At 51.3% G+C, this 24,760-nt stretch overlaps 8 protein-coding genes and 1 non-coding gene across 9 annotated transcripts; 5 read left to right on the top strand and 4 right to left on the bottom strand.

The window, feature by feature from the left end:
• Positions 1–454: 454 nt before the first annotated feature.
• Positions 455–904, top strand: QC763_108815 (uncharacterized protein; the record flags this gene model as incomplete). Its single annotated transcript, XM_062907469.1, has 2 exons — positions 455–625; positions 706–904. Exon 2 carries the CDS (start codon positions 719–721, stop codon positions 902–904), a length of 186 nt encoding a protein of 61 aa, XP_062770420.1. The 5' UTR covers positions 455–625; positions 706–718.
• Positions 905–1,226: 322 nt separating this feature from the next.
• MSH3 (Mismatch repair protein msh3) lies at positions 1,227–4,737 on the bottom strand (the record flags this gene model as incomplete). The annotated part of the gene is made up of 2 exons (XM_062907468.1): positions 3,852–4,737; positions 1,227–3,796 (listed from the first exon to the last, which is right to left on the bottom strand). Exons 1-2 carry the CDS (start codon positions 4,648–4,650, stop codon positions 1,227–1,229), a joined length of 3,369 nt encoding a protein of 1,122 aa, XP_062770419.1. The 5' UTR covers positions 4,651–4,737.
• A 203-nt stretch (positions 4,738–4,940) lies between these two features.
• Positions 4,941–7,062, top strand: QC763_0010570 (uncharacterized protein; the record flags this gene model as incomplete). Its single annotated transcript, XM_062905211.1, has 2 exons — positions 4,941–6,660; positions 6,880–7,062. The coding sequence occupies exons 1-2, from the start codon at positions 6,640–6,642 to the stop codon at positions 7,060–7,062; spliced, it is 204 nt and encodes a 67-aa protein (XP_062770418.1). The 5' UTR covers positions 4,941–6,639.
• Positions 7,063–8,083: 1,021 nt separating this feature from the next.
• Positions 8,084–10,086, top strand: QC763_108800 (uncharacterized protein; the record flags this gene model as incomplete). Its single annotated transcript, XM_062907467.1, has 3 exons — positions 8,084–8,247; positions 8,304–8,429; positions 8,502–10,086. 3 exons carry the CDS (start codon positions 8,084–8,086, stop codon positions 9,775–9,777), a joined length of 1,566 nt encoding a protein of 521 aa, XP_062770417.1. The 3' UTR covers positions 9,778–10,086.
• Positions 10,087–12,583: 2,497 nt separating this feature from the next.
• QC763_0010550 lies at positions 12,584–12,700 on the bottom strand. The gene has a single exon. It is a non-coding gene; the product is annotated as a tRNA-Leu (tRNA).
• A 229-nt stretch (positions 12,701–12,929) lies between these two features.
• Positions 12,930–15,296, bottom strand: QC763_108790 (uncharacterized protein; the record flags this gene model as incomplete). The annotated part of the gene is made up of 1 exon (XM_062907466.1): positions 12,930–15,296. One exon carries the CDS (start codon positions 15,294–15,296, stop codon positions 12,930–12,932), a length of 2,367 nt encoding a protein of 788 aa, XP_062770416.1.
• A 1,068-nt stretch (positions 15,297–16,364) lies between these two features.
• Positions 16,365–16,822, bottom strand: QC763_108788 (uncharacterized protein; the record flags this gene model as incomplete). Its single annotated transcript, XM_062907465.1, has 2 exons — positions 16,542–16,822; positions 16,365–16,491 (listed from the first exon to the last, which is right to left on the bottom strand). Exons 1-2 carry the CDS (start codon positions 16,718–16,720, stop codon positions 16,365–16,367), a joined length of 306 nt encoding a protein of 101 aa, XP_062770415.1. The 5' UTR covers positions 16,721–16,822.
• Positions 16,823–18,847: 2,025 nt separating this feature from the next.
• On the top strand, positions 18,848–21,961 carry QC763_108770 (uncharacterized protein). Its single transcript, XM_062907464.1, has 2 exons — positions 18,848–20,273; positions 20,337–21,961. The coding sequence occupies exons 1-2, from the start codon at positions 19,429–19,431 to the stop codon at positions 21,658–21,660; spliced, it is 2,169 nt and encodes a 722-aa protein (XP_062770414.1). The 5' UTR covers positions 18,848–19,428; the 3' UTR covers positions 21,661–21,961.
• Positions 21,962–22,385: 424 nt separating this feature from the next.
• QC763_108760 (uncharacterized protein) lies at positions 22,386–23,884 on the top strand. Its single transcript, XM_062907463.1, has 2 exons — positions 22,386–23,203; positions 23,507–23,884. Exons 1-2 carry the CDS (start codon positions 23,059–23,061, stop codon positions 23,746–23,748), a joined length of 387 nt encoding a protein of 128 aa, XP_062770413.1. The 5' UTR covers positions 22,386–23,058; the 3' UTR covers positions 23,749–23,884.
• The last annotated feature ends 876 nt before the right edge of the window (positions 23,885–24,760 follow it).

The following is a 24,760-nucleotide window of genomic DNA, read 5'->3' as shown; positions in this document are numbered from 1 at the left end:
TATCAAAAAGCCTCCACTTTGTTAACTGACTTTCTTACTCGCTCGAACCCTGGTGGTGAATAACAAACACAACACCTACCTGCACTGTTGATACCAGAAGCCGGAAAGTGTTCAAGGTCACGTTGACTGGTTCTTCATCTTTGAACTGAAAAAACTCATACCGTTCATTGGTTTAGATCAAGTACATGTCGGCGGTGCTGCTGTCTCTCCAGAGCCTCGTCCCAACTTGCCAAAAGTTACACAACAGTCAGGATCTCGAAGAGGGAACCCTGAACTTGTCTCTCTTGGCTCGTTGGAAGCGATATTGCCGGTCCCCCGAGATGGCAAGCCGAAACAAGAGCGAGGGTTATGGCATATAACGCGTACCCAAGGAACCTAGTGGAAGAGGAAGGGGAACCTTCGATATATAAAGGTAAGCCCTCTCCTTCTTGACTCCCCTCTCAAACATTTTCGTCCTCTCTTAATGGATTCGTTGTTGTCGTCAGTTATTGTAACACTCGTCACTGCAAATACCTAACAAGTCAAACACACCTTTGGATCTTCCAGTTTATTCCATCCTCCTCAACGTCAACAACATCAACAATGCCACCAACAAACCCAACCCACCAACCGTCTGGTTCCTCCGGTATTGTGTAAGTCTTTACCATCACCATATCCCTTGCACATATGTCCCGAGACTGATAAGGTAACATGAGACCCCCGTAGTGCCCCCATCAGCATGGACCGTATCGGCGAGAAACGATGGAAACGCTCTGTACCCAATGCGAGCATTATCGACGTTGTAATAAATGTCTGGAGATCGAGGATACAAACAACTACTGGGATACCGTTCCATCAGGAGCTCTGCTGCCAGAGACAAGAAGAAATTAAGCAGAGTCGTCTAGCAGGTTCAAGGCATGGATGAAGTTCATGGGGTGGAAAGATTGGAAGATGATCTATCGTCGTCATGTCAAACCTCCTCTTCTCAGTATGAAGTAGATCAAATGTTTTGAACATGGCTAGTGCAAGATATAACAGGGACTTCATTGTTGGGTCCTACATATACACAATTGTGGAATATTCTATTTCATGTGCTGCACCTACCTTCCAGATATCTCCCCGACTCAAACCTAGGTAGGTAGCTGCAATAACCCCCCTCCCAACACCAATTACCAACCCCAACCAACTCCAGTCCTATGTATACTCCCACAATTAACAATTACCACACTCCATAATCCCTTGCCCACCTAAAGCTGTTCAATACCCTCCACAAGCTGCTCCAACTCCTCCTCCCCTTTCTCCCCATTCATCAACCCCCCCAACAGCCCCACCACCCCCTTTAGCCTCCTCTCCTTCACCCCCTCCTCCATCTCCCTACTCTTCACCCCCGCAACCTCCAGCACCTGCTTCGGCAACCTCGCCAACCTCCCCACATTCAACCCATAACTCCGATGCGCCACCCCCTCGGCAACTTCATACAAAAACGTAACCTCCTCCTCCTGCCCATCCCCATCCCCCCCTCTCTCAACCCTAAACTTCATGTGCACACACCTCACCCTCCCATCCCCCAACCCCTCCGCCACCCTCGCCAGGTTCTGATAATGCGTGATAAACAGCGTCAAACACCCCACCTCCTTAACCACATAATCCAGCACCGCATGCGCAATCGCCGCCCCGTCATGCGTCGACGTCCCCCTTCCCAGCTCATCCAGAATCACCAGGCTCCTCGGGGTGGCGGAGCGGAGAATAGAAGCTGTTTCACTGACCTCAACCATAAAGGTTGATTCCCCCGCAAAGAGGTTATCCCTCGCGCCCATGCGGGTGAAGATGGCGTCGCAGGGGGTGAGCGTCATTTCTGTTGCGGGGACGTAGCTCCCCATCTGAGCAAGCAAAACGAGGAGCGCGACGGAGCGAACGTAGGAGGATTTACCGCCCATGTTGGGGCCTGTGATCAGTTGGGCCAACGGGGCAGGCGAGGAGAGGGAGGTGGTGAAGGGGATGTAAGGAGTGGAAAGGGTGTGTTCTGCTATGGGGTGGCGGCCTTCGACGATGGAAATCGAAGGGGGGGCCGTGATGGGGAGGAAGTTGGGTTTGGAGTAGCCTGGTAGGGAGGCCACCTGGGAGAGGGACAAAAGACAGTCCAATGTGGCGAGAGAGGAGACGGCGTCGCGGAGTGGTTGATACTCCGCCGCGAGAGACGAGAGAAGAGCCGAAAAGGCGGCATCACAGGCTGCGGCGAGGGCTTCGCGGTGCTGGTCGCGCTCGCTGATGAGTTTGATCACCTCTGGGGTGTGAAACCGAGAGACCTTCTTGGTGCCAGAGGTTTTGGCCCAAGAGGCGGGGACGTTTTTGAGGTCGGTGTTGGCTACCTCGATGAGGTATTCGATGCCGGAGACGGTGGTGTATTCCACCAAAACCTTCTTCTTGAGTTTGGCCGTGGCTTCTGTGCGGTAGGCGTCGAGATCGGCCTCTACAGCCGCGATCCCCAGCTTGTGATCGGTGATGTCGTCTGTCTCCTCTTCCTCACGGAAGAAGTTGTATTTGTCGTCTTTTCTGGCGGCTTGGGCGTTGATCTTGTCGAGGTAGGAGGTGACGATGTCACCGATAGCAGGCAGAGAGAGAAGGGTCTCCTGGAGCAGGCTTGACTTGAAGCCTGTCTCTGCCGGAGACTTCACTCTGTGATACTCCATGGCGATTTTCTGGAGAGTCTGAAGGGTTGACAGAAGCTCCGGCCTGGTGCACTTTCCGTAGTATATACGGATCAAGCTGCGCTCCAGATCGGCCTTGACCGAGGCCAGCATGCCGGTCAGCTTGCTGACCTGAATGGTAGACTGCTTCTCTAGAAGCTCTTCTACTGCAGTGACACGCTCTTCTAGACGCTGCTGGTCAAGCAATGGACGACCAATCCATTTTCTCAGCAGTCTCTGGCCGGGCCTGGTCTGGGTTTTGTCCAATGCCCACATCAGACTACCCTTTTCAGAGTGGTCCGTAGAGTTTCGGTAGACCTCGAGACTCTCAAGTGTTGTCCCGTTGACCAACATGTGCTGTCGTGTACTAAACGACTGAAAGTACTTGGTCAAACCAAAGATATGTTGCAGGCCATATTCGGTGAGATGGTTGATCATTGCTGACAGACAGATGGTGACTGACTCCGGCAGCTTCAAGACCTTCTCTAAAAGAGCTGCTGAGTTCTCGTCATCCTCTTTGGTCTTGTCAGCATAAAACTGGGTGACATGAGAGTGAGCCTCAGCAGCCATAGTCTTTGACTTGGGCACCCGCTCAACCCGACTTCGATCACCGAACACGTTGGTACGGCTGCCAGAAAGATGCTTGACAATTTTGTCGGAGGCCTTGGACAAGTCACCGACAATGAGGAATTCGCAAGGCGAAATATGGAGCAACCGGGTCTCCATCTCGCGCCTCATGAAGCCATCTTCAAAGTCATCATAGATGATATCTCCGGTTGCAGGCTGTACGGCAATAATTCCGACTTGCACTTTCTCATCAGTGCCAGACCCCTTGGTCGGGGATTCAGTAAGACAAAGCAGATAGCCACCAGATGGAGCACCAGTGGTGTTTCCGGGTTGATCCAGCTCCCCTGTCTCGTCGATGTATGTGCCCTTGGTGTAGACATTGGTAAGTTTTCGGACGAATGGTGCGTTGCGATTGTCGCCGGCTTTCTTGAGGGCTGCAGTCTCAACTTGGCGGACAACACCAACCTTGTGACCAGCAGCAACAAGGCGTTTGGCGTGTACGTTTAGTCGGTGAACTGGCACGCTGGCAGAGGCGAATCGGTCGAGATGGGCTTCGGATGGATCTTGGCGAAAGGTCAGCATAACGATCGGAACACAACACATGCAAGTTGCACCTACGCTCGTCGTATCTGAATTTGCCAGGAATGCACACAATGCTCAGCTCTTTGGCAGCTATCCGAGCATCCTCGCCAAAGAACTTGAACTTGTAACCAACTTCGACAATCAAGAGAGTATCCATGTGTTTCCTCTTGATATCGAGAAACTGGATTTCCATAGGCGTAAGCTTGCCAGTCTTGGCACCCTTCTTCTTGCCCTTGGTCGGTGGTGGTTCGTCCTCCTCAGCCTCATCCTCTCCTTCCGCGTCATCACCCTCCAGGCCTGGAGTAGAACTGTCTGGGGCACCATTGCGCCTCTTCATGTACGACATGCTGTCTGGATGGCCAAGCTTCTTGACAAACTTCTTGTGCAGCTCCTCCTTCTTCCGTCTCGTTGCCGCATCTTCGGTCTCGTCCTCGTCGGGTGCGCCGGTCTTTGAGGCGGACCCCGCATCGTAGACATATTTTCCGGTTCTGGATGAACTTGGGCCATTTCCAGCAGGAGGCGAGCTTGGAAGCTCCTGATTCTCAGACTCGTCATCGTCGTCAAGGACACGCTTGGCGCGTTTGGTCAAACGGCTAGACCTGGTAGTCTTTTCTGTCCCATTCCCAGAGTCATTGTCCTCTTGGAGAGGTCGCTTGAACCTGGAGACTTGAGACGGTCCAGGGGCAGATGGCGAGGACGAGCGTCCAGCTTTGGAGTCGTCTTTGGCTGGCTTCTGGGCAGCCAACTTCTGTGACAAGCCATTGACAGTCTTTGGGGTGAAGAAACTAGTCAAGGATGACTGCTTCTTTTCGGATGGTTTCGAAGACCCAACCATGATGCCGCAGTGGATTTGGTCTGGTTGGCGATGCTATGTGTAGTCGTTACGGTGATGTCACGGCGGCACCAGAAAGGGACGAATGACTCCACGGCAGACGCGTAGCCAAAAAATTGGACGCGCGCATTGAAACGCGCCGCGCAGTTGAGTGGTTGCATTGAAACGCGCCGCGCAATTGAGTGGTTGCATCTGCAGCGAATTCACATGACCGCAACGTGGCCCGTGCTTAACCCCGCGCTTTTTCCAGCCTTCCCCTCAAACTCCGTCTGCCGTCCCCCCCGAGTTTGGCAGGGATGTCCCCGGCCATTGCCTTTTTTTCCCAACCATCACCCAAGCGGAAACAGTCGGGAAGAGACAACGGCATCACCGCTGCTTCTTCACCAACTCCTCGAGAGAGATGGCATGTTGATTCAAAAGAGGAGAACAGAAAATTCCAAATTCAATGCCCCCGGTGCCATGCCCGATATTAGGTAGGCATCGGGACCAAACTTTGCGGTTACAGTCAACAACACCCAAGACTCATGCAGAAAGGCCTAGACATCTCTTGGGCGGCCCTAGGACCTCAGGTGCCACCGGCGAACGGTGCCGTCCCGCCTATGCTTCCCTTATTTTGTCCTGGTGCCGCAAACCACCGTGGCTGTTTGGGAATAGTTCCACACTCAGATGCGACAGTTAATAATGGATTTCATGGATTTCATCTCTGCTCTCTGTCTCTGCGTCCCGGGCACCTGGGAATCGTGTTTGTCGTCCAAGTGATATCGTGTGTTTGATATCAGCGCCTCTAGCCTCGGATGGCAGGGTGCATTATTTCCCTTCCCGAGGTGACAATATCGGCGTGCTTCAAGACTTGGCTGCACGTCATTGGCTTCATTGGCTTCGTTGGCTTCAGGCATGATGTTACCGCCTCTTTTTGATCCATCGAGATATCAAGCCGCCTGTGGTCCCAAGTCTCCAGCACTCTCTCCACAGTGGACTCGGTGATGGCCACATAGCGTGTCTTCCACATGGTAAAATGGCAAAAGGCACGGAGAAGGCACCAAGCTCACGACAACTTCCTGGTTGACAGCTGCAGAAACTAGCAAAACTCCTAGTGATAGCCTCGGGCCATGTGTCCGGCACTCACCGCGCCCTTCCCCTTTCCCCTACACGCGCCTCACCGGCCGCGAGCCGATCAGATCAGATGGGATCAGCTCACCAGCGGAAAAAGTCTTTTTCGAAACGCTATCTGGACGCTAGAAAGCACGGATAGGAAACGCCTGCTGGGCAAAAACGGCTGAGGGCCAGGTCCTTTTAGCCTGAATGAAAAGCCAAGCCGGGAGAAGTTGCGAGGCAAGCGTTAGCTCGATCCCTTAGCATCAACGGGGAAGCCGCACCCCAGAACGCCCAGTGAACGCCCAGCTGGAGATGCCGCCGTGAGGGCGAACTTCGCGAAACAGGGCATCATCACTCACCAACCCGGAGAAACATCTTCGTTCTTGCACAAGCGTGTTTGCCCAACAGCCACTAGTGCTTCTGGCAGTGACATGTCGCCCTTTTGGAAGGGCCTCAAGTCAGCGCCGAAAACATGATCAAGGCCGAAAAGAAAGTGGGGTGCCCCGGATTCCCACTCGTCGGAAACACGGGGAGGCTTCCTACGGACCAATCACCGGCTGTCGTTGGAAACTTGACGGCTCGCTACCCCACTGGCCCACTGGCTGTCTCCAAACATCACCATCATGTGCTTCGGCGGCGAGGGTGTGCCACTCCGGCTTCCCTACGAGATATCTCCTCCGACTGGCTACCAGCTCTGCCCGCATTAGTATGTAGCTAGACTACTCCGTAACCTTCTTCACCATCACCACCCCCTTGGCATCGGCCGCCTGACTTCGACCTCGACGTACCGGCACATCTCCAAGTCGTCTACGCGGAGCGGGATGTGCTTGTTTCCAAGCGTCGGGTTTGTGCCCAGCTTCTGCCAGCCCAAGCGAGGCCTGTGTATTATCGGCACGCATGGCCATACCATTGCAGTCGGTATGCATCTCATATACCTGCCGCCGTAACATCCTGGGACCCCCCGGGGAGCTCCCGACTTTGGCAAATACTGCCTAATTGAGACAGGAGCACACCCCTGCCTTCCCGTGGGTCAACAATTCGTCTCTTTTCCGCTGCCAACCATGGTTATCTCTCGAACAAGTTGAGAGAGCAGAGCCTTTGATTCCCTCCCTGATGACAGAAACGAAACCATCACAGGACGACGTTGAGACGTTAGTGAGCGTTGGCCAAATCAAGCTCAAGTGCGCGCCACATCTCAGCGCCAATATGCAGCGCGATCTCTTTGTCGGTCCGCTTCCACCGGCCGTGCATAGGTTGCTGAAAGTGGCGGCGGCGGCATGCTCCCATTCGCTCGACGCTGCTCGGTTGGCTGGACGCTGACCAGGAGCCCACGCGAAAACCGGTCCGATCCCCAAGGCGGGCAAGCAGACGAGCTTACCTCCCAGGGGCGCCATCGAGGCCCATGTCTGCCAAGTCTCGGCAAGGACAAAAGTGCGGGTCCCCACAGGAGGGGCCAAAGCCGGGGGAGAAGTGGTCAAAGTTGGGGAAAGATTGGAGAGACCTGGTGATCAACTCGACTCCACGATGCTTTGGTGTCATCGCTCCATCTTTTTTTGCAGACTTCTCTGGGGTACGGGGAGGAGCGGGCTGGGGAGACCTGGGGTCCCCAGGAAATGTGTTGTCACGGAAATCAAGGAGGAAAGTTTCACGAGCTTGACACAGTCCAGTCCTGAGTGAAGCATCTCGAATATGAGTACTGTGTACGTATGGCTTGATGGGACATACATACATATCATATTAGCCTCATTGACAAGCAACCCGTCTCCGGCCAGCCCGTCGGGAACTGGCGAGACCAACGCGGGGGGGTACTTTCAACTGAGAGCCAGCAATCTGTTGCCGTCCTGTCCCGTACCGACGACCTGTACGGGCTGTATCGGCGTGCATGCGAGCCCCATCCAGACGTGCCTGGAACTGAACAAAAGACACTAGCTATTTGCAGAAGTGGAGGATTCGCCGTACGGGTAGCGGTTCTGGGGTGGTGAGGTGGTGGGCTCAGGGCCGCAGTTGGTCAAGCTTCTCTGGTGTGAACATGTCCCACACCTCCTCCCCCCATGATGCCTGCCCAACCCCGGTTGTCCCTCGAACGCCTGGCCGGTCCGTCTGTCCGTCTTGGTCTCCACGACTCTTCCGTACCCCAGGGTTGGTTGACCGTCCCTGAGCAACATGTCTTTATAATCCCCCATCCCATCCTCGTTTTTGCGTTCCTGACAATCCCACCCTTTTAGGATCCAAGGAGCCGGGTCAGCTGTGTCGCCAACATCTTTCTTGAGAGCCATTCAATTGCTGCCTCTCTCGCACTTCACAGCCCATCGTCGAGTTCACACACCAACCATCCATCACCATGGGCATCTTCGATAAGAAGCCCCAAGCTGCGGCGGCCGAGGTCGCCCAGGAGGAGGCTCCTCAGTTTGAGAGAGTCAACTGGCGTCAGGAGCCCGGTCTTCGCAAGCTCTACTTCTTCGCCATCATTCTTTGCGTTGCCTCTGCTACCACCGGTTACGATGGGTACGTTTGCTTTCGGAAGCAAAACTGGGGGTCCCTTGCTAACATGGTATCTACAGTATGCTTTTCAACGCTGTCCAGAACATGGAGCAGTGGGACAGCTACTTCGAGAGACCCAGAGGTTCCCTCCTCGGTCTCGTCGGTGCTCTCTACCAGATTGGTTCTTTGGTCTCTATCCCTATCGTGTAAGTTTTGGATTCCAGAGAGAAAGAAGCCCAATGGCAATCAACGATTGCTGACCTGGCCCGTGTCTACAGCCCTCTCCTCGCCGATAACTTTGGTCGCAAGCTCCCCATCGCCATTGGCTGCGTTATCATGATTGTCGGTGCCGTCATCCAGGGTTCTTGCACCAACATCCGTGTCTTCATGGGTGGCCGTGTCCTCCTCGGTTTCGGCAACTCCCTCGCCCAGATCTCGTCTCCCATGCTTCTCACCGAAATCTGCCATCCCCAGCATCGTGGTCGTCTTACCAGCGTCTACAACTGCCTGTGGAACGTCGGTGCCTTGATCGTCTCCTGGCTCGCCTTCGGCACCGCCTACGTCCCCACCGAATGGTCATGGCGTGTGCCCGCCCTTCTCCAGGCCCTCCCCTCGCTCATCCAGCTTGCCTTCATCTACTGGGTCCCCGAGTCCCCCCGTTTCCTCATTGCCAAGGACAAGCACGACCAGGCTCTTGCCATGCTCGCCAAGTATCACGCCAACGGCAACGACCAGCACCCCACCGTCCAGTTCGAGTACCAGGAGATCAAGGAGACCATCCGTCTCGAGTACGAGGCCAAGGGCAACTCCAGCTACGCCGATTTCTTCCGCACCAAGGGCAACCGCTACAGATTCGCCGTCCTCATCTCCCTCGGTATCTTCTCCCAGTGGTCTGGTAACGCTATCATCTCCAACTACTCCTCCAAGCTCTACGACTCGGCCGGTGTCACCGACCAGACTGCCAAGCTCGGTCTCGGTGCCGGCCAGACCTGCCTTGCCCTCATCGTCTCCGTCACCATGGCCATGCTTGTCGACAAGGTCGGTCGCCGCCCCATGTTCCTGGCCTCCACCGGTGGCATGTTCTGCACCTTTGTCTTCTGGACCATCTGCTCTGCTCTTTGGGACACCAAGCAGTCCCCCGGTGCCGACAAGGCCATGATCTTCTTCATCTGGGTCTTCGGCATCATGTACTCTCTCGCCTGGTCCGGTCTCCTCGTCGGCTACGCCATCGAGATCCTCCCCTACAAGCTCCGCGCCAAGGGTCTCATGGTCATGAATTTGTCCGTCCAGTGCGCTCTCACCCTCAACATCTACGCCAACCCCGTCGCCTTCGACTTCTTCGGCCCCACCAACAGCACCTGGAAGCTCTACCTCATCTACACCTGCTGGATCTTCCTCGAGCTTGCCTTTGTCTACTTCATGTATGTCGAGACCAAGGGCCCCACCCTCGAGGAGCTCGCCAAGATCATCGACGGTGACGAGGCTGAGGTTGCCCGCGTCGACCTTAACCAGGTCGAGAAGGAGACTCAGATCAGCGAGACCAAGTCTGCCTAAAGCAGTTGGCTTGTTTTTAGCTCTTGCTTTTTGTGGGAAAAAAAGGCGACTTGTTTGATGTTTTGCTTGCGTGCGCGCGCGATTTTGATGTCGCTTATTATTTTGATTCGGGACATTGAAGATTATGTGCTTACGCGAACGATGAACAAAAAAACATTGAAGTTGCATAGCGATGGATTTTGTTTAATATGCGCGCGCGTGTCTCTGTTGTTGGATGGAATAATCTATTTTTTACTATATACCCCCCCCCAATACTATTACTACCTCAATACAAACCACCTACTCAATATATGTGTTTGGAAAATTATGCTTTTTGCTCGGTTTCATGAAATTTGTGATATGTGGTGGTTTGTGCCTTATGGATAGTTTGGAAGATTGGGGGTGCCGCGTTTGAATTTAGCCACGGTGAGGGAGATTGTCTCAAGGTGGTGATGGCTTCACCTTGGATCTCTGACTCGTTGTTTTGGATTGGTGTGCTGATTATGTCGTTATCTCTTGGATTTAACCGCGGTGAGGGAGGTGGGGATGTTTGTGGTGATGGCTTCACTTCACCTTGTTGCCGGAAATGGAATATGGAGGGCTGATGGTAACTTTTTCTTTTTTTCGCATGACGATGTTGATTGGATCTCATCACCGGTCATCATGGCCACTTCACTTGGGACAACTCATCACCGGCGATGATCCCAATGGCTGCCTGGCTCTCGCTTCACGTCTTGACATTCTCCCATCCGCCCGGTTCATTGCCCCCTTGGCCCTGCCTGATGTAGGGAAACACTAGATCTGTTCCGTCCACTCGGGTTTTGGGTCCATCACGATTCGGGGAGGGGTTTCCAAACTTCAGGCATTTTTTGCACCTCGCGTGGGTTTTTCCCGGACCAGACTCTCCAGAAGGTTTTTCTTGCCGCAAGTTGGAGAGCGAGTAGACCGAGGGTCGGTACCACCACCAGACAAAGCCTAGATCTTACAGCAACATGAGGGCAACATCGAGGTAGGAATATGTGGCAAAGACGACAGCACTAGACCAGCCTAGAGTCTCTACTACAAGAGGGCATCATGAGACGAGATGAGAAGTTCTAGAAGCGAAATGGGAACATCACATTGGACCGTGAAGAAACCAAGAGGTTACAATCCGCCACGCATCATCACATCCCCATCCATCCTCAACTGATTATTCCCATCGATACCACCGTACCAAACATTCCCACCCCCCCTTCCCTCTGACGATCAGCTTCCCAACTCGAGCAATTGATCGATAAAACCACAATCATTTATATTACCCGCTCCCCATTATCCCCCCCCTCCCCCCACACAACCTTTCCTCTTCCCCAAGGTACCCCCTACCTCCCCCCTAGGTACCGTCTACCACTCCTGCACGCCAACCCTTTTCACCCGTGGCACTAAAGCATAATACCCGGCCAGGCAAAATAGCCCAAACAGCTGGGAGTGGGCATCTTGGCCTCGACCCCGTTCTCCACATGGCGAGCAGGTACCGGATACTCGTCGTTCCTAGACTTCCCGTGTATTTACTACTACTTGCCCGCCTTCGGACTTGACTTCGTACCACCACATTCGCCATCCCGAAAGCAGTCGGGATGATCCCAGTTTGATTGAATCTAGCCCTTGTGCTTGCTCTGTGTGTGTGCGTGTGAATCCCCACCGCGGATGTACACACTTCACCTGTCTCTTCTGCATAAGGGTGAATAGGTGTATGCAGAGCTACTGCACAGAACTTCCCTTTCGCTTCCGGCTTTATACAGGGCAACCTCTTTGTTTTTGGTGTTGAGACCACGACGAGAGGGGACATCGCTCGACCCAGATAAATTTGAACCAAGACGCATACCAAAATTCCACGCCTTGTCTGTCTTGGAATGTGCAGCCCCGTAGTCTGATATGCAAGAACCAGCGTCAAACCGGGGTTGTTTGATTACTGGGCTCCGACAGATACTCTGCTGGACTGGACTACCAGAGGGATCAGTCCCACACTTCTGTTCAGACACCCCATGTAGAAACGGTGATCACAGGTACTGTTGAAATCCTACCGTACCTGAGGAATAAGCATGCCGTGCCGCGAGCCGTGACCCGCACCGAGAGTCTGTTCGTTTTCATATCACTATCATGATATGATCACGATGAGATAGACCGTTTTAAATGACTTGCAGAGGGAGACAATCTATATGCAGTGATACACCTCCTGCAATGGAGATCATGAAGACAGTCTTGAACAAACACACACAAAATATCTCAAATACTTTGCAGGAGGAACAATGATAAACCACGCACTCTAATAAGATTCAAAGTTGAGAGAGATAACGCGTCACTTGCGGGGATGGATAGTATAACGGTGAGGTATTAACTTGACTCAAATATCATAGAAGGATACCAGTAAAGTCTGTCCGTTCTATTTGTGGTGTTTGTGATAAATGAAACATCAGAGGCGCACCAATCGCCCACAGCAGTGGGAGATAAAGTCAGCTTCTAGAATGCTTCTGTAACATAACTGACCAATTCTCACTCCGATACCTCTTTCATGGTTGCTGTGATTTACTCTGTCAGTGCATAGATAATTTTCATGTTGTCTGACTGCATGAAACCTAAAAAGGGGCCCCTTTCTTAGGTACACAAACAAGCCAAGCTCAGACCAAGACACAGCAACTTCCTGAAATAAACTCTGTATTCCTCCTTTATCCTAAGCCCAACGGCAATACCAACAAATTTTGCTATGTTTTAGGGAGAGTAACCCATGCATAAGAGAGCTTGTCCATTCAGAGAGATGAATTTAGAAATAATAATAGAAAGTCAAAATATATGATGAGAGTGGGATTCGAACCCACGCCCCTTTCGAGACCAGGAAGATACTTTAGAGAAGAATCAGAAATTCAGGTGGGCCTGAACCTGGCGCCTTAGACCGCTCGGCCATCTCACCGTTCATTGATGCCTTTGCTCAACAGACCCAAGCTACACATTGGCCACTCTCTCTATCACACTGTTGATGCAGCATTCAGGGGCACTAAAAACACCATAGAGCACTCCAGCAAGTATCATTCCCGTTGCGCAGTGTGTAGATGCAAAAGCCTTTATTTCTATCCTAAAACTACCATTACCCGGCCAAATCATTTTCTCCATTGCATGACCAAACCAATACCCTCGCCCAACTACCTCATCAGTCCATTCCCCAACCCCCTAAAACTCCTCCTAGTATCCCTATCCCGCACACTCTCTCTAACTCCCATTCCCTCTCTCTTACTCTCCTTCATATTCTTTCCATCCCCAAGACCCCTCAACCCATCCATCCCCCTAATACTCCGTCTCCTATTCTCCCGTTCAACTTGCACATCCCTCTTCCTCTTTTCCATAACCCCCATCTGTTGCCGCCCACCACCGCCAACCCCAGGTACCTGCCCATTCCCGCCCAAAAACTCAAAAGTCCTCAAATCCGCCAAAAACCTCCTCAACCTCAACCCGGTCTCCCTCCTCACTAACCCATCAAACTCCTTATCCGCCGACGCCGCACAAATAATCTTCAGTCCCTTCAGCACATCCTCATCAGAAATATCCCTGTCGTCTTCCATCTCCCTTGCTCCCACCCCCGCAAAAAGCCCCTTCCTCAAATTCCGCCCTTGCCCCAACCCTCTAGAAGAGTTCGACTCACTCGGCCTGAACGCCAACCCTCCAGGAGGCGGCATCATATACGGTATATACTCCCGTGAACGTACCGGTTGAACGATAGAAGCAGAAGGGGGCAAGTTAGCACACTGCTGCTGCTGCTGCTGCTGCTCAGCATCCATCCTCTCCCTTCTCATCATCGCCGCCTTCTGCAGCCTCTGCGCCGGTGTTGTTGGTGAGGGGGCTTTCCCGTTGCTCCCAGACGACGAAGGCGTTTTTTTTTTGGTGCTGCTGCTTGTTGCGATTGTCATTGTCGTTGGCGATGACACTCCACCAAAGGGGGAGGAGCATTCCCTCACCTCCATCGCGTCCAGTTTTCGCACCACGTCATCGAGCGCTCTCTTAAAGGAGGATGGCGTGCCTAGGGAGTGGTGTTCCCATGTTTGGGGGAGGAGAAGCTCAGGCGTCTTGGTGATAACGCCGCGATTAATGACAAATGGTGCCTTTACCGGTGTCTTCTCCTGAGCTGGTGTTGGTATAGGAGTATCAATCCCCTTTCCCTTCGCCTCCAACTCTGTCTTTGTCTTCAAAACTCCCGCCGGCTTGTTCAAGCCATGCGCCTGATTAACATCCTTGTTCTCCATCAAGAGCTTCTGCTGCTGATCGATACTCCCCTTCTCCCCCAACACCCTCCCCTCCTTTTCCGGCGACGGCTCCCTCTCCTCAACAATAGTAGTAGGCAACTGCCTCCACGCACTAACCATACTACCCCCAGCCTGCCAATCACTCTTGATCCCACGCCTCACCTGCGGCGCCGTCCGTGGCGGCAGCAGCGCAGGCAACACCTTCTCATCTTCCCCCCCTCCCCTATCCACCTCCTTCCCCTGCACCGACCTCGCCCCCGAGGAACTATTCACCCGCTGCTCCGAAAGCGGCAGCAACGGCTCCTTCTCACTCTCATAACTAGACCCCAGCTTCTGATATCCCTCCGGTTTTACCTCACTCTGCGATCCAACCGTAGTTCCCACATCCTCCGAACTCGCCGCCACAGACGACGCCGGCGCAACAGGCAAAGGCTTATTCACCGAAAACACCGTACTCGCCCTCGCCCTAACAACCCTCTTCTCCACCGCCGCCAGCTTAACCGGCTCAACAGACGTACTACTCGACCCCGAATAAATCTCGTTATTCCGCGAGCTGCTGCCCCCCTCTTTCATCTCCGTCTCATCAGCCATCATCCCCCGTCTCGGCTTATAAACAACCACCGTCCCCGAACTTGACTCCTTATTCCCCAAAGAGGCCACCCCCTCCATAACCCCCGTCCTAAAACTCAACTCTTTAGCACCCAAAGTGATATCCAAAGACGAAACCCCCTTCATGACGCCCATCCCCAAACCCCCCTTCCCCTTCGCCCCAACCTTCGGCACATTACTCCCCGCAAACTGATCCAACCTCCTCGTCCTACTCCCCCCCAACTTCTTTCCCCCCTCATCATACCTCCTCACCTGTCCCTTCTGCTCCCAAGAAGTAACCGCCAACCCCGCCTCCCAAAACTCCTCCCTCCAAGGCAAAAGCTCCCGCACGGTCCTCACCGAAGCCGTCGTTGACGGTGTAGACAACAACAACGACCCACAAGTCCCATCAAACGCCTTTGCAAATTCCTCCAGCTCACGGACAAATTCGCCAAGGGTTGGTTTAGAGTCGGTTTTGGGGTCGGTTCTTGTTGTCGTGGCTGCTTCTTCCCGCTGCTTGGGGTTCATACCTGGGATTTTTGCTACATCGGGGAGTTGTTTCTGGCGGGGGGGAACAGGTGTTGTTGTTGTTGTTGTTGTTGTTGTTGTTGTGGTCTGTGCTGGCGGTGACGGTACCAAAGCTGATAGCCGTTGCTGTTGAATAATCGGACTTTTCCGGATCATGATCGACTCCTTGACTGGGTCAACTGAACGTTTGTAGTGGCGGGGATGGGCCTTGGGGAATACTGAATAGCGAGGAGTCTGCACTCGGCGTCGTGTAAGGTTGTGATCTACTGGTGCAACGACTAGTTTTTTCCCTTTGGTACAGTCGAAAACAGCCTTAATGTGTTCAGTCTGTGGGCCCCACGATGTCTGGTTCCTGGTGTTGGGATGTGATGATGGCTGGGCAGGTTTCTTTGGCGGCGCGTGTCTGTGTCGGGTTTCACCGGCTTGCTTGATATTCGCTCGAATATTATCTTTCGGCGGCGGACGCGGTGGCTTCGACGGGCTCCAAGAGCAACCTCCCACATTTTCCTCTGACGACGGCGGGGGGGGAAGAGGACGGGATCTTGGACTGCTGCCGCCTTGCTTGACATCACCAGCCTTGAGCTGCCTTGACACTCGCTTGGCCGTACTAGAGGTCCGACTGCCAGTAGAGTGTTTAAACGATACACGAACCCTGCTCCTCCTCTTTCGCCGTGTAAGGGCACGTTGGGCACGGCGCAGCTTCCTAAGGGACTCGCTCAGAGGCTTCCGTATGACCTCCTGAGCAGCTCTATGAGCCAGACTGACACTCGCGGTTGAAGGACTTAAAATGGGGGGAGCATCTGGATTGACATTGGGTGGTGGTGGTGGTGATGGCGTTGGTCTGAACTTTGGCCGACGGTGCGGACTTCCCTTCTAAGTTAAGTTGAATGCAGGCATCGTCCATATATTCCAAAAAAAAAAAAAAAACTCGATTCCAAAAAAAAAAAACCCAGGCAAGGTGCCGGTGGTATGGCTGTTGGGCGCGTTTGTGTGAACAGTATGGGTGGTAAATGGAAGAGGAGTCTCAGACCTCAAACAACATTGTATTGGACGGAACCGGAAGCAGAGGAGAGGAAACTGCGACACCGAGCTGAGAAGGGGGACTCGAGATGGCTCATAGTGGCAGGCGCCAGGAACTGATTTTGTTGTTGTTCGTGGTAACTACTGCCACTACTGGCTCACCCCTTATAGATGCTCGAGAAAGAGCATGAGCATTCAGGGCGATTATTTCCTGATGTCTTTGACCCCTGGTGATGCATACATTTCGAGCTGGCGACGACCCTTGCGCAGTAGGAATTCAATTGCAGAGAAGTCTCTTTTGTCTAGACTGATGCTTTTCTCAAACTCCTCGCTATTTCAAGGTCAGTATTGAAGTCATGTAGTGAAGTGTGAGCATCCTACCGAGCAAAGGTCTGAAAGTGTTTCCGTGTGGCCTCCGGCTTCTTGCGGCATTCTCGAAGACACTGCCGATAAAGACCGAGGACTTCTTTTTGGAGACCTGAGAGACGCATCTTGAGGTGTTGAGTGTAGCGCAATTGGATGATGCAGGGCGATTTGACATTATTGACCTGCTGCACCATAAATGAGATGACGTCGAAAATCCATGGCAGAATTAACCGAGGGTCTGTGCGAAAGCAAGCTCCCTTCTCCTACGGAGACAGGGTTATTTTTTTTAACTGGATAATATAATACGAACCAAATAGCTAAAAAATCTAATGTATCCTATATCTATGCGTTTTTCTAGCTAAACTAACTTTAAAAAATAATAGCTTTCATTAAAAAATAATAATCATAATTCTTAATTAAAAAGGTTTTTTTTTGTTTTTAATTACGTAAGCAATGTTTTTTCATAACTATTTCATAAACAGTACTAATATTAAAATTATCATATAGATATTAATTGATACAAAAGTAATGTCACGGCATTAAAGCGAGGCTCATAGAAGAATAGAGTATGAGGCTTAAGAAGAACAGCGCCGCTTCGTAGAGAGCTTTGCTCCTCTTTTTCTTTCCCTCGCGCAATAACAAGACACTTACCCTAGTCTTTAGTCGGCACTGTGACAAAAATAATGAAATGGTGAGAAAACACACAAAATAACTACAATACCATAAATATACCCTCAATAGATCTCTAAATAAATACATTTACGTAACAATGACTCGCTCGTAGGCCACACTTTACGTAGGACAAAGAAAAGACGCTATGGGGGCTCGCAGACTACATAATAAGTACCGGATTAGCCTGATTAAAGGGCCACAATTGCTTGCACGTGTGCAAAGCACAAAACATAAAAAAAATAAAAGGCGATGTCCTGTCTAAAATAAAATTCGAGAAGCAGACTGCTTTTATATATGACCTCTGAGCCCCTTAATCTTCCGTGAGCCTCACTTCCTCATATATTGGTTTGGGGTGCGGCTATAAGCCTGAGGGTTTGAGTAAGGAAGTGGAGCTCTCGGAGGATTCGGGGGTTCAAGGGTCATGTATATAAGCAGTCTGCTTCGGACATTCTGTTTTAGACAGGATATCGACTTTTATTTTTTTATATTTTTGTGCCTTGCACGCGTGCAGGCAATTCTGGCCCTCTGATCAGGCCGATCAGGTGCTTATTATGTGGTCTGCGAGCCCATAGAGTCTTTCCTTTGTCCTACGTGGAGTGCGGCCTGCGAGCGAGCCACTGTCACGTAGGTGCGTTCATTCATACACCCTATTGAGGATATATTTGTGGTGTTGTGGTTGGTTTGTGTATTTTCTCACCATTTCAATATACCCTCAGGTTTGTAGCTGCACCCAAAACCACTAGGATTTTAAGCACCTCCGTACTTGGATCTATCTTTTATTTCCTAGATTTCCTAGATCTAGCTTTCAAACTCTAGATTCTTGGATTTAGCTTTAAATCTATAGATCCACGGATTTATCTCCTAAATACTAAATCATTTGACTTGTGCTATTCTCTGCCCTATAAGCCTTACTTATCCGCCCACTTTAGTCCCACTAGTTCTGGCGTCTTCGCTTCTCCTGAACCGTGACAAAACTACTTTTAAAAGCCTACTAATTAACTTCTCTTTAGAACTTTTCTTACAGAACTTTCTAGAGAGCCTTTTAAAAGCTTTCTAGCTAGACCTTTCTATCAAAAAATTATGATATTTACTAAATGTTTTAATAGTACCTACAATAAATATATTTAATTAAAATTAATATAGTAAATTAATAGTTTTTGAAATAGAAATTTAAGACTAATTAGTTATAAAATTTGTAGTATAAATTTATTATATTTTCAAGTTATTCAAATTAAATTATTACCTTTTTAATATTTTTAAGTTACTTTATAGCTATTGCGGATACAGTTAGTTATTAGTTAATATATGGATTTAATGAGAAAAAATAGACTTAGTCTTAATGTATTTTGGTAGGTGTACTGTCCAGTCGAAACGTATTGTCTGGCGAAAAAGTAGCCCTCTTTTCTACGGAGAGAGGTCTTGCTTTCGCACAGACCCTCGGTTATAGTGGAACCTCGGCAATCCAGCGGCCGCTTCGGCGCTCCATTGAGCGTTTCCGTCGGGAGCGGCAGTGGATCGACGGCCCCACACGGCCTAGGCAGACCGAGCTATAATCGGGACTTCGGTCGCCAGGGCTGAGCTCAAAGCTCAAACTTACCGCATTTCCATTCAGAGACCTCTCAATCGCCAAGACCTGCCACGTTAAACTGGCTAGCTTCTTGTAGTAAATAGAGCGAGACTCGAGCTAGAATCTACCTTGCTCTGTATAAACAAATTCCAGCTCATTGTTTTAATGTAGCTTCGCCCCGATCAACGAGACCAAGTCCAAACAAGTAAACACACAGCCTCCCGGTATGCCTACTGCAAAGAGTGTAACCATATTGGCTCAGACTGGACCAATGGATGGTCACCTTCCACACAAGACGAGGCTCGCCTCGAAAGGTCGCCTGGAAACCTGCTTCGAGGGATGCATGCTGCGGTTACAGCTAGTTTCTCTATATAACGAGATAACCTGACACTGGAGTACCACGCTCCTAAAGATGTCGTGAATTCCTAATCGTTGCTCACTTTACAAAGCATATAAAGTTCTCAAAACCCGAGACTTAACTTTGTGGCTTACCTCAAAACTCGAAGCCACTTCGTGGTGGCTCAAAAAATGAGCAGCAAAGAAATATCAAAGTCAAACTCCTAATCTCTGTTTGAAAATATCCTCTTACTTCCTATCTATCTTCTGGTACTCTTGCCAGGCCCAGCTATCGCCTCGATCTGCGAAATCCCCGAGAACGACCCAATGCCAGAACTTCTACAGGCCGGTGTTTTCGACAAAGACACCCTGCCGCTTCTGAAGGTCATTCTGTGGGCAGCTTTGCAAGCCATGGCTCTCGCTGCAGTTGGAAATATGACAAGTGGACCGAATCGGCCTATTTATGTCGAGACCACGCCAGTAGACGACGATCCGTTGCGCATAGATCCACCAGACGAGACCCCGAACGCTCAAGGCAAAGACAAAGGAAAACAGGCAAATCTTGCTGTCAGCCTTCCTCAGAACTCACCCACAACGTGGTTACCACCACCGCAGCTTGAAAATGAAGAACTGAATGACGGCGAACATTTCCTCGTCGATTACCCCTTGCCAGAAACCCTTTCCTCGTACCCACCCGCGCTCAAAGATATACCAGATACAATCCGCACGGTTGTACGATTATCGATAGACGCAGTCTTTGAACGAGCCCGTTCAGAGAAAGAGGCGGCTGTGGCATTGGCCCAGCGTGTGGCCCAAGACACGGCGAGACAGGAGGAAGAGGAACAGGCAACAGAAAATCAACAAATGACAGAAGAAAATGAACTACCCGCGGAGAGTTTGACCACGGCGGTGGTCGTTTCGCTTGCTTCTCGCGTGGAGGATCAATCACTACCAAGCGAGGCTCAGACCGAGCCAGAACGACCAACACTCAAGCCATCCCGGTCCTGGCGTCGCAGGGTGTTCTTTCATCGCCACTTGGAGCGGTATATATCTCAGACCGGCGAAAAGAATAAGAACCAGGAAACTCCAGGATCGCCCAGTGCTTTTACCAGACTCACATTCAAAACCCTCAACCGTCCCTCAGACGGCACCAAGGAATCTAGAGAAGAGATGTAAGCCCCATACCTACCCTTCCCACCCAACTTCCCTCCTCTCGACTAACTTTTCTTACCCAGAGAATGCACCGCCTGTCTCGAACCCACTGAAAGAGCCGACTCGGTAAAAGCCGCGATATGCAATCACACCTACTGCAAACCCTGCTTCGAGCAGCTCGTCCTCACCGGCCTCCAAACCGAAGCCCAATTCCCCCCAAAATGCTGCCTCAACCCCATCCCCTGCCGCACCATCACAAAGTACACCTCACGATCAACCCGAAAACTCTACAACGAAAAATCTACCGAATACGCAACCACCGACAGAATCTACTGCCCCATCCCCGACTGCGGCCGATGGCACGACAAAACCACCATCATCACCCCCCAAACAGGCACCATCACCACCCCCTACCTCAAGTGCACCAAAGGCCACAAAATGTGTCCCATCTGCCACCAAAAAGCCCACAAAAAAACCGAATACTGCCCCCAAGACCCAGACTACCTCCGCACCAAAGCCTTCATCCAAGAGTCCGGCTGGCAAAAATGCCACCGCTGCAAACGCGTCGTAGAGCACGTGTCCGGATGTAGACACATGACCTGCCCCTGCGGCGGCCAGTTCTGCTACGTCTGCGGCGCCAGGTGGAAGACTTGCTTCTGCACAGACAGACAGGTAGACGTGATGAAATCAAAAGCCGCCGCGCGCCGGCATGAGAAACAACAGCAACAACAGAGCGAACCTGCCAGCAGCAGCCAAGCTTCACAACCCACCACCACCCCAGCTGATGAATCAACACTCGCGAGACTGACCCAAATATCCGAGCACTCCTCCCTTCTGACCTTTATCATGACCTCGATAACGGACCACCAATCTGACATTTTAATCACATCTCACTCCCGCGAAACATCCCAGCTCGTCAAGTCCCATGCCCTTCGCCGTCGCAGCTTGAATCTAAACCAATCCACCGCCCTCGCCCGCATGCAAAACTCCCACATTGCAGGTGTTGCCTCCCTTCAAAAGCAACACGAAGCCGTCGAAAGGGAATTTTCTCTCAAAGTAGGGGAATTCCCCTCTGACTCTATCCCAGACGCAGGGAAATCACCAGAGGAGAGGAAACTCCAGACTGGATACGTCGCCCTAAACCAAAAAATGAGATCAACACAAAACAGAGAGATGGGGATGTTAAAACTGGAGCAAATTGTGGAAAAGGGGGGAAAGGATAGGGAATTAATGAGGGAGAGGGAAAAACTTGAGCAGGAATTAGGACAAGAGGCTAGGGAGCTGAGACGGAGGCAAGTTATGGAGGCAGAGTGGGGGAGGTTGGTTTGGGAGGAGAGGGGGAGGATGTTGAGGGAGATGGAGGAGAGGGAGAGGGAGGTTGTTATTTTAGAGGGGGGAGGAGAGTAGCTGATGAGAGGTGAAGTGGTGATGGTGGCATATGAAGTTGATGTGGTCCGTGCGACGAGCGTCTAAGTGTAAGTCAAGGAACAAGGGGGGGATGTGAAAACCCCCGCCCACCAATCAGCTTAAAGATTTGAGATTGGAAGCTCTTATCTTATCTTTGGACCATTTGGGTACGTCATTGCCTGGGGTGTTCTTGGAGAAGGGAAATACCCCGTGGCTGGAGGTTTGGGGAGCTGAATAGCGAGTGGGTTGGGTAGAATGAGATAAGGAACAATACAGGTATATAAAGAAACATAACCTCTCATGTTGTAGACATCAAACTGAATGTTGCCACAGTGAATCTTTTCATGCTTAGAGATGCTGTCTCCACCTTGCCTAGCTTACATCACGACAAGGCGCATTCCCGCACTTTGACATGCAGCGCGATACAACCATGCAGAAGGAAGATCTCCATATCTTTGAGCTTCTTCTGTCGGAAATGGGTGAGTGGAAAGCTGCGCCTTTGGCTGAACCCGGTACGTAATGTGGTTAGGTGTGTCGTTGGGAGGGAGCAGTTGTGAGTGGTCAGCCTGTGGGTGAAGCTGTGGCTCCCCACTGTTTGTGGCGCATGCCTGATCAGGCTAGGGCCGATTCTTTTCTGCCAAGCAGGAGCACATGTTTTTGGTGTGCGTTTACTGTTGCTCCAACTTCAAGCGTTCAATAGCAGTGCATTATATTGCGGCTCTCGCTGTTTGTATAACAGCTTATTGCTGAGACCTGTGCTCTTCAATCAATATCTAAGAAGTACTGGTCATTTTATACAGACATTTCCGCTCGCAGTCCTAACAAAAATGATCACGACTTACACAAAATCAGTATGTGGGGGTCGATACTTCCCCTTCTGTCCTAGCTCGCCATTCCAGGAACTAGCCGGGATGCTCCCGTCCTGTCTTCGTTCCAGATCTTGGCTTTTCAATGGTGTTATCTCTCCCTCTTTCCAAAGGTGATAATCCGTATCATTTCTATCCGCCAGTTGGTACAACCAAGGTGCCAGTAACCAGCCATCTTATGATATGATTTTTCCGCTGCCTTTTTCCAAATCTGCCCAATCCTGATCGAGTTCGAGTGTCCTGCAGCGCCTGTGCTCGGCGTCCCTTATTGCGTTAGGTCTCCCTACCCGCCTACTTACCTTACCTTGGTGTTTGCCTCGAGACGAAAGCAACCTGAGTGGTGTGTGTGTGCGTGTGCAGCTGGGGTGCATTATAAGGCGCATATCCCATCTCCTCGCCCTTGCGACCCTCCCTTTCTCCCTTTTTTTCCAGCTTTTGTTGCTGTCACCAAAAACACATCAGCTCACCACCTGGTTACCGGACATATTCGTTGTTCCACATACCGCGAGTCAACGATTACACCTACCAAAAAATGGCCGCTCCTCCTGAAGTTTCCCACGGCCGCGGTGGCGCCGGCAACATCAACCCCGATGACACCAAGTACGTCGACGGAGAGGTCGTCCGTGTTGGCGCCGAGGGCAGCCATGGCGATGGAGCTTTCAGCACTGGTCGTGGAGGTAAGCTTCGGCCTCTTTTGTTCTATACATCATCTAGGATATAGCTCATGACCCACGCCATCAACATCGCTGTCCATTTGTCTCCTCCCCCTACAATCAAACAAAGGGACAAAGCAACACTCTGGTGATGATGATGATGGTGGTCAAGGTGGTGTCATGCTAGCCTTATCGACCTCGACCCAGCACCCCTGCTGCCTCCCCCACGGGGCCTACGCCAAGGCTCGGCAGGACGATAAGGCTTTCTTTCTCCACACACAAGATGACCCAAACAGAACAAAAGGGCTAACTTGAGAATTGCCAAAGGCGCCGCCAACATCGCCGACACTGGCAAGAAGCAGACCGTCCGTGCCGACAAGGACTTGGTTCCCGAGGCTGCCATTCGTCCATCCCAGGACACGGACTACCACACTGGCCGCGGCGGTGCTGGTAACGAGTACAAAGATGCCTCCAAGGAGCACGCCAAGAAGGTGGTGGATGGGGAGACGAATCCTGTCGGTTTGGCGGACAGACTGAAGAGGAAGATTTTGGGAGTGTTCAAGAAATAGACAGAGGGTGTGGGAGTGTTTGTCTGGAATTTTTCTTTCTCTTTCTACTGTCAATCTGCACTGATACCACATTTTGTTCACGACTTGTTGAACGTTTTGCAATTTCGGCTTTATTTGAAGGAGGTGGGGATGGGGGGGAGGGGTTTACATCAAAGAGATGAGTTATGATAATGAGGTGGATATGAGTTGGGACGCAAGGTATACTATAATGGCAAGCTTTTGGCAATATCTCTAGCTATTTTTTGTGTGCTTTGCTTGTTTGTCCTGATTCCAACCACCGCAAGAACCGCACATCACCTCACCATCAAACTGATCACGAGGAGCTTCACCAAGAAAAGAGATTCCTCGTAAGTAATGAAACCCACACACACACACCTTGACCGGTGTGAACAGGTGAGCCATTCTGATATTAAATCTTCCTTCTTGGCTGCTTTGGGGCGCTTCGTGCCTTGCTTTTTGGCCATCGCCTACGGGGTACTGGTTTGACTTTGTAACCCAACCCAGGAACCATGTGCTGCCTGATGTGGGAGTTGAACCTGCATTTTGCAGGTCCCACTCACACAACACGCGCAAGAATGCGTACATACACCATCCGATATAACTTCCAGGTTCATGGTGTTAAGGGAAACAAAACCAGTGTATGTCAAGATCGGAGTCAGGAAAGCAAACCGCGGTACTACGCCTCCGGCAGTTGCACACACATGCCGTGTCACCACCTTGAGGATTTATTCTCCTGGTTGAAGGTCCCTTGACAACTGCGATCATGTGGTGAAGCGGTCCTTCTTCAAGAACCGGGAATACCTAACCGCCGTTTAGTCAAAAGCATAGTGTAGTCAAAGACCGTCGTATCGGATCCGGGAACACATCGTCATTACCCCTCATGGAGTCATGCCCGCTATGCCCATCGGGCTTGGCGACTAGCAAGCTTGAAAGGGACCCTTATTCACACTCCAACATTATCCCGAACTCCACTCTACACCATAGAAGAAGACGGCCGCTTGTGAAGAACATG

This window comes from Podospora pseudopauciseta, chromosome 1 (genome assembly GCF_035222475.1).
Source record: "Podospora pseudopauciseta strain CBS 411.78 chromosome 1, whole genome shotgun sequence".
Lineage (NCBI taxonomy): Eukaryota > Fungi > Ascomycota > Sordariomycetes > Sordariales > Podosporaceae > Podospora > Podospora pseudopauciseta.
Note: the sequence above shows the minus strand (reverse complement) of the source record. Positions and strands in the feature narration are given on the sequence as shown.